Source organism: Brassica napus, chromosome C8, assembly GCF_020379485.1.
Source record: "Brassica napus cultivar Da-Ae chromosome C8, Da-Ae, whole genome shotgun sequence".
NCBI lineage: Eukaryota > Viridiplantae > Streptophyta > Magnoliopsida > Brassicales > Brassicaceae > Brassica > Brassica napus.
In genome coordinates, this window is record NC_063451.1 from 13,977,946 (window position 1) to 13,986,452 (window position 8,507).

At 48.4% G+C, this 8,507-nt stretch overlaps 1 protein-coding gene across 1 annotated transcript; it reads left to right on the top strand.

The window, feature by feature from the left end:
* The first annotated feature begins 5,767 nt into the window (after positions 1-5,767).
* Positions 5,768-6,565, top strand: LOC106372920. The gene has a single exon (XM_013813178.2). The coding sequence runs from the start codon at positions 5,768-5,770 to the stop codon at positions 6,563-6,565; it is 798 nt and encodes a 265-aa protein (XP_013668632.2).
* The last annotated feature ends 1,942 nt before the right edge of the window (positions 6,566-8,507 follow it).

An 8,507-nucleotide genomic window follows, 5' to 3' on the forward strand; every position in this document is an offset into this window, starting at 1 on the left:
GCTAATACCACACGCTAAGCAATCAGAACACGAGATAACAACGATAAAGTATAAAAATCGTAAAAAGAGAGCAAAGAGAAGTCTTATTCCGAATTTGCGTATGAGCATTTACAACAAGCTATAAGCCTGGGCTCGAGAGCTGTCGGCGAGATTCCTAGTTCTAGCAACCCTAAGACGGCTAAACCTAATTGAGTCGCAGCTTGAAATAACAAAAACGGAAATATGCCTAAATCGCTCTAAGTGGTAAGTTTGCTCCGAAAAAAGTCCTCTCCATGCTTCTCGCCTAGGACTCCTTATATACTGGCTCCTAGGTTGGTTTGCGCTTTTCCTCTTCTGCCCTTAAGCCGTCATAGCATAAAAAGTGGAGATATTCCATTTTTTCCGATCTTCGTAATTATCTTCAAAATTCCATATTTATCCGCGGAAACTTGACATTTATCTTTCCTTGCGAACCAAGCGTAAACCGTCATGCGGCTTACGGGCTGTTGGTTAAGAAATCGTAAGTTGGGCCTCGAGTCATGTCTTAGGTCCCTTTGGGCCGTCTTCTGACTCGAAGCGTTTATTACGGCTTCTTTCGATAAAGAACGAACTTTATGTGGTTTTTACCGTAGAGTTTGATCGATGATTTAGAATGGTGGGTAACATGAAATGGGTTCGCTACGGTCTTCGGGAGATAGCATCGAAGGGTAGACGAGAATGCATGGACTAATGTTGTATCGACGTTTCGGAAAAGCTCGGTCGCTACGCAGCATTCTCTTCTCGATGCCCGAAGCGTTTGCGTCAGCAGACGATGTTAAATCGTCTTTTCTTGAAACGTTTTTGAAGATTGATTTATCTTTGTGCGCTTGCAATTTGCCGTTGCAGAAGTCGTCATTTGCCTTAACTTGTGCTCCGCGAGGAAGCATAGTCGCGACTTTTTCTGACATGCCCAGATAGCTGTGACTCCGTTTGGGGTCGGGAATTTGACACCCAGGTGGTACGTCGATGGAACGGGTTGCATAGCGTTGAGCCATGGGGTTCCCATGATCACGTTGTAGATGGCAGAATGATCGACTACCGTAAATTCGACGATTTTCGTGATCTCCTTGGCCATAACTGGTAGCTGAATCGACCCGAGGGTCATCGATACTTCGCCTGAAAAACCCGTGAGTTGTTTCGGCGTTGGAGTTACTTCTCCGAATTTGATGCTCATTCGATTGAGAGTTTCGCGAAAGATTACATTTACCGTGCTTCCCGTGTTAATGAGTACTCTTCCGACTTCCAGATCTCGTATGACGAGATCTATGACGAGCGGGTCGCAGTGAGGTTGATCGATCCCGCCAGCTTCCTCCTTCGTGAAGGTGATTGAGCAATTTTGATCACCTCGGGTAGGAGACCATGTAGGCCAGTTTACGCTCGACTCCGCCTTCCGCTGGTAAGCTTTGATGGCCGAAACCGTATCGTTGCAGAATTGCGAACCTCCAATGATCATGTTGACTCTGCGATGATTGTTATCGTTCCCCTTGTCGTCCGGCCTTCTGCCGCGTTTATCCCCATATTAGTTTCTTTGAGGAGATTTCTCCGCGGGAGGATTTCTGTCCGTCTTCGGGGGGCGATCGGTCTCGATGATGAGATCTTTCACGCTGGTCACTTCCGAGAGCTCTCCGTCAAGTAGCTTCGCGGCCAGCCATGCTCCCAAGACTTTGCAGTTAGTCGTGGAGTGTCCTCGGGACTGGTGGAACTCGCAGAAGGTGTTTTCATCATATCCTTGATTGCGAGTCCATGTATTACCCGTGGTTTGGCCCTGGTCCGAGGTGATCGCGTAATTGTGCGCTCCTTGGAGATCTTTCCCCTCGTGATGGACATACTTGTCGTTACGGGGGTTCTTCTTCTTCGTTTTTGGATCTACATCTTTCGAGGAAGGTCTTGCCGACTTATGTTTTAGCGATAAGACTTTTGTGTCTTCCTCGATTATAATGTAGTCCGTCGCCTTGTGGAGGGCGTCCTGGATTGTCCGCGGCTTGTCGAGGGTTATCCATTTTCTGAATTTCGATTTGTACCAGAGCGTCTTTCTGAGCGCATCAATGGCTGCTTTGTCGCTTATCCCGCTGACCCTAGACATTACCAGCTTGAATCGGCTGATGAACTCGCGGAGGGGTTCGTCTTCCCTCTGGGACAGACTCCAGAGATCGACATCGGAAGTTTCTCTCTCTATGAACATAGAGTATTGCTTGAGAAACTCTGATGCGAGCTGTCGGAAACTCCCGATAGAGTTTCGCTTAAGGCGTGCGGACCATTTGAGGGCTGCTCCTTCCAGATTCTCGACGAATAGGCGGCAGTAGCTGGCGTCTTTTTCGCCGTCCTTCTTTCTCGCCCACTGAAACCTGAAGGTGCGCCTTCGGATAGTTTGTACCATCATTCTTCGGTACTTTGATTTTTCCCGGATCAGACACCCTCATATCTGAGATGCGAGTGGTGAAGGGGGTCTTTCGAGCCCCTTCTAGCAGCCTGTCGATCTCGGGTGCAGCGCTGGTTGCGTGATGCATTTGGGATTTCACGGCTCTTACTTCAGCCGCAGTCTTGGTGATATAGTCGCGAAGATCACGGATATCCGACATCTCCTCAGCAGATTTCCGAGCCTATCGGCGTTTACTGCGAGTGAGCTCAGTTTGCTTTTCAACCAGCTCTTCTTGTTCGTTCCAATAGAGGACTTCCTCCTCTTCCGTCATCGGTTTGTCGAACGGGGAGCTTTCCCGAGCAGATCGGCTTTTGGTCCTTCTTGGATGCCTATCGACGTCCTCATCGGTATCGTCAGAGACATCGCTAGAATCCAGGGCGACGCGCTCGACTTCGTTATCCTCCGAATCTTTCGCGGGAGGCGGAGGACTTTCTGGGTTCCGCTTTTCGATGAGAGATTTTTCGCTAGGGTTTTGGCCCGAAGGTTGTTCCCGCACGGCTCCAGACCTATCGAGTGGGGTAGCGAAGTCGAGTCTTTTTCCGCGGACTTTAGTGGTTCCGCGGGGACGGATTGCTCTGGTCCTTGCCGTTAAGGATTCAACCTGTTTGGTCAAGGTGCTCACGAGCCTGTCCTGTTCTTCCGACCTTTTTTCGTAGGTGGCGAACATCTTTTTAAACTCCTCGAGCGCCGCGGCGTTGGCCGCGGATATGTCCGCTGCGGGGGTGTGGAGATCAGTGCCGCTGCTTCCGTTAAGAGGAGTCTGCACGTTATCCGCGTTGTCAGTTGACATGTCTGGTTGAGCATGATGTGGTTGAGAGTTAGATTGATCCGTATCCCCCTCCTTCTAGCCCCAAACTGTGGGAACCGAAATTCGCACTGTCGATTTCCGTTTAAATTAGAAAAGTAGGAGAACCCTAATTTCCTAGAGGTCCCGGATATCTGCTAATACCACACGCTAAGCAATCAGAACACGAGATAACAACGATAAAGTATAAAAATTGTAAGAAGAGAGCAAAGAGAAGTCTTATTCCTAATTTGCGTATGAGCGTTTACAAGGTATAAGCCTGGGCTCGAGAGCTGTCGGCGAGATTCCTAGTTCTAGTAACCGTAAGACGGCTAAACCTAATTGAGTCGCAGCTCGAAATAACAAAAACGGAAATATGCCTAAATCGCTCTAAGTGCTAAGTTTGCTCCGAAAAAAGTCCTCTCCATGCTTCTCGCCTAGGACTCCTTATATACTGGCTCCTAGGTCGGTTTGCGCTTTTCCTTTTCTGCCTTTAAGCCGTCATAGCATAAAAAATGGAGATATTCCATTTTTTCCGATATTTGTAATTATCTTCAAAATTCCGTATTTATCCGCGGAAACTTGACATTTATTTTTCCTTACGAACTAAGCGTAAACCGTCATGCGGTTTACGGGCTGTTGGTTAAGAAATCGTAAGTTGGGCCTTGAGTCATGTCTTAGGTCCCTTTGGGCCGTCTTCTGACTCGAAGCGTTTATTACGGCTTCTTTCGATAAAGAACGGACTTTCCGCTGTTTTTACCGTAACGTTTGATCGATGATTTAGAATGGCGGGAAACATGAAATGGGTTCGCTACAGTCTTCGGGAGATAGCATCGAAGGGTAGACGAGAATGCATGGACTAATGTCGTATCGACGTTTCGGAAAAGCTCGGTCGCTACGTAGCGACCGAGCAGGACGGACGCTCTGTCGCTACGTAGCGACCCGACGGCGTGCATGTGCAGTAGTTGTGAAATGGCCGTGTTTGATTCGTCATATTCGGACCTATCCGTAACTGGTCTGGTTATGTTTCCGATGGCTTATGTTCGATCAAAATAGAATTCAAACGAAGCTTTATCTCGGCAACATACGTTGCAACGTTCTCTTGACCGAGCATTGTTTGTTGCGAAAAGACATACTTGTATTTCGCGGGGATTTGGACGTTAACTTTGTCGTAACCGTTTTCGACCCCAACAGAGGAGTGATGAATTCTACCGGGTGATGAACGACTCTTAGTTCTTTTTTTCGGTTGTTGTATTTATAAATTCAAAACTTATTTATATATAAAATATTTTCGTATTGATTTTGTTTTTAAATTTTAATTTTATTTATAAATTAAATAATTTTAATTATTTTTTTTTAATTATTTTTTTAAATTCTGTAAAATAATTAAACGAAGTGAATTGGTAGCTAATTTACGACTTATTTGTGTGGAAAGTTTACGAAGAAATAACAAGGAATTATTTTCGAGATATTTACGTGTACTTGACGAGGAAATACTTTCGAGATAAATATGTTAGTTTACGAGAAACTGCTTTCGAGGTATTTACGAGGAATATTTACGTGGTCTTTACGACAAAATATGGTACTTCGTCTTTACGACAAAACCTTTTCCTCGCTAAGTTACGAAGAATTGGCGAGCAAATATGCGTTACGACGGACGAGTAACGACGAAACGTGTTTCCTCGCTAATTCCTCGTAAACTCTCTTTTACGACGAACTCACGAGGAATACCGCCTTCGTAAAACTTATGTTTTCTTGTAGTGTAAGGCCCGCCTTAGGAAGACTATATAAGGGGAACCTAAACCCTAAAGCAAGGGATCGACATTTCAAGACTTAGAGATTAGAGTTAGACGGCTAGAACTAGGGTTTATACACCAATCAGTGTAGTTCCGGCTTCTTTACTCAATAAAACATCTCTTCAAATCTATTTCTCTCAAAGTATAAACGAAATCAATACAAACACTAGCCTTGTCCATCATTTTGTGGTACTAACAGTTTGGCGCTAGAAGGAGGGGAGTAATCTAAACCAGGTGATAATGGCGGTTGATGAACATGACGAGCTACCTGAAGCTACACAGAGAGAGGCTGAACTCCAAAGGCAAATCGATGACCTTCAAGGTCAAGTAACCGGGTTACATAGAGCTCGGGAAGAGACCAATCTCGAGTAGTCCTCGGAGTTTCAGATCCTGAAGGAAAAACTCAACAAACACTCCAAGCAACTGGAGCAGAGCGTCGAGAAGATCAGCCAGCTCGAATCGGAGAATCTTACCATCAAAGACGAGAACCAAGCCCTTAACGCAGCGAGCAACAAGAAGCATCGATTCCGGACTCAGGTTCGCCTTATGCCGCCTCTGGAAACACCTAACTCCGGGACAGGCGCGAGTCTCCCGACTGCGGCGCCGGGAGGAGAAGCATCTACGCAAGAAAAGGCCAACGTCGCTCAGACCTATGACGGGGTGGACAGCGACTCGTAGCCCGAGCCTGATAAGGAAGCATCAGATGGTGCAGCAAGAGCGGAGTCTCCTATGATTCCTCACCTTCACTAGATGTTCTCCGATAGGCTCGACGCCATGCAATCCATGGTGGAGAGACTCCCCGGGGTAGCTCCCCCCATACGGAAGAGCAACCCCGATTCCTACGCCGATACTCCCTTCACGGATGAGATCACCTTGATCGAGATGCCCAGGAAGTTCTCTTTCCCCTGCATAAAGGCGTATAACGGCACCACTAACCCTGACGACCACGTCGCCCAATACAGACATAGGATGCTCGTTGTAGCGCTCCCAAAAGGGTCACGTGAAGCTACCATGTGCAAAGGTTTTGACTCCACTCTGACCGGACCTGCTCTGCAATGGTATAACAACTTACCCTCCAGGTCCATAGCCTCCTTCGCAGTTCTCAGCGATAAGTTCGTGGAACAATTTGCCAGCAGCAAGGACCTGGAGAAAACCTCCGACAGCCTCAACGAAATCCTCCAGCATCGAGCGGAACCCCTGAGAGGCTACATTGCCCACTTCAATCAAGAAAAGGTGGCTATCCCCGAATGCAGTATCCCCACTGATATCTCTGCTTTCAAGAGAGGCCTGCTCCCCGATGGAGACCTCTACAAAGAGCTGACCAAATACCAGTGTAAAACCATGGAAGACGTCCTATCTCGAGCCTGGGCACAGGTCAAATGGGAGGAAAACGTCGCCAGCCGTGCCAAGGCGCAACAAAAGAAAGAAACTAAGACGATCAGACCAGACCAAACCAAGCAAGACGAGAAACCCTCTCAAAGACCAGCTAGGGACTCCGGGAATCGAAACCGGGGCAGGTACCAGAATCGGCCAATCGAGAAGGCATAAGGGATGGGCGCGTGCACGTGGCCAGACATCTCTCACCTCTCCGTCTCAAGGCCGGAGCTTATCAATGTTCTGAGGCAGATGGGCCAGCAGGTCAAGTGGCCTCAGAAGATGAAAGCCCCCGACTCTTTTCGGAACCCTGGCTTCTGGTGCGACTTCCACCGAGACCACGCTCACAAAACGGAGGACTGCGTCGTACTAAAGATCGAGGTCAACGAGCTGCTTAGGAAAGGTCACCTCAGGGAGTTCCTTTCCGAGAAGGCCAAGAGCCATCTAAGCAAGGAGACAACGGGTAAGCCCACTGAAGCTGCTCCCGTCTCGCCACCGCGACAGGACCAAGTGATCCATGTCATCTCGGGCAGTTCGGAAATCAGTGGCATAAGCCATGCAGCCGCGAAGAAAAGCACCTGGAACACCAAGCACGGCCTAGAGGCAGCCAAGCCAAAACGCCTGCTCCTAGGGACGGATGAAATAAGTTTCACGACCAAGGAGCAGGAGAAAGTCCTCACTCCTCACCACGACGCCCTGGTTATCTCGCTCATTGTAGGGAAATGCCTAGTAAAAAGGATATTGGTAGATAACGGAAGCTCGGGCAACATCATCTTCCAGGCCGCATACAAGGACCTGGGGCTGGAGGAAGGCACTCTAACTCGGAGGGTAACCCCCCTTGTAGGTTTCAGCAGGGAAGTCAAGCAAACCGCTGGGGAGATAACCCTCCCTGTATACTTCAAAGGAGTCAACATGCCCACCAAATTCCTCGTGGTTGATTGCGATTCGTCCTACAACATGATCTTAGGATGGCCTTGGATCCACGGAATGGGGACCGTGCCCTCGACTCTTCACCAAATGGTGAAATTCCCTACGCCCTAGGGCATAAAGGCGATCAGAGGGGATCAAGAATATTTCCGCACCTGCTATCAGACCACTCTGAAGGGAAAGACCAAGGTCTTATAGCAATCACAGAGCAAGCCTTCGGCTCATCACACCGAGGAACCGGAGGTAGAAGAAATTGATGAGGTGCCATTAACCGAAGGAGACCAGACCCGACATCTCAAGATCGGCTCCAAGCTAACCGAAGGATTGAGAAGAAGACTGATAGACTTCCTCAGGTCTAACTCCGACTGTTTCGCTTGGTCCCATGCAAATATGCTTGGGATCGATCCAGAGATCATCATGCATAAGCTGCAGGTGGACCCCCTACATCATCAACCCATCAGACAAAAGAGACGGAAGTTCGCCCCTGAAAGAGACGCGATCATCAACGACGAAGACAAGAGCCTGCTCGGCGCGGGGTTCATTCGCGAAGTGCAGTACCCAGAGTGGCTATCCAACGTCGTCGTGGTCAAGAAAAAGAACGGGAAGTGGCGAGTCTGCATCGATTTAACGAACCTCAACAAGTCCTCTCCAAAGGATTCCTTCCCGTTACCTCATATCGATAAACTGGTGGACGCCACAGCAGGGCACCATCTGATGAGCTTCATGGACGTGTTCTCCGGCTACAATCAGATATTTATGCATCCGGAACCTCCTTTATGATGTCCAGAGGGATCTACTGCTACAAGGTCATGCCCTTCTGCCTAAAGAACGCAGGATCGACCTATCAGCGACTGGTCAACATGATGTTTGCGGACCAAATCGGAAAAACCATGGAGGTCTAGATCGATGACATGCTTGTAAAATCCTTGGAAGCGGAAGATCACATATCTCACATGCAGCAAGCCTTCTTCACCCTCAGGAAATATAACATGAAGCTCAACCCGGCTAAATGCTCATTTGGGGTCAGTTCTGGCAAGTTCCTCGGGTACATCGTAACCCACCGGGGCATCGAGGCCAACCCGGAGCAAATCAGGGCCATTCATTCGATCCCTTCCCCGAAGAACATCAAGGAGGTTCAAAAACTGATGGGAAGGATGGCAGCCTTGAGCAGATTCATCTCCAGACTCTC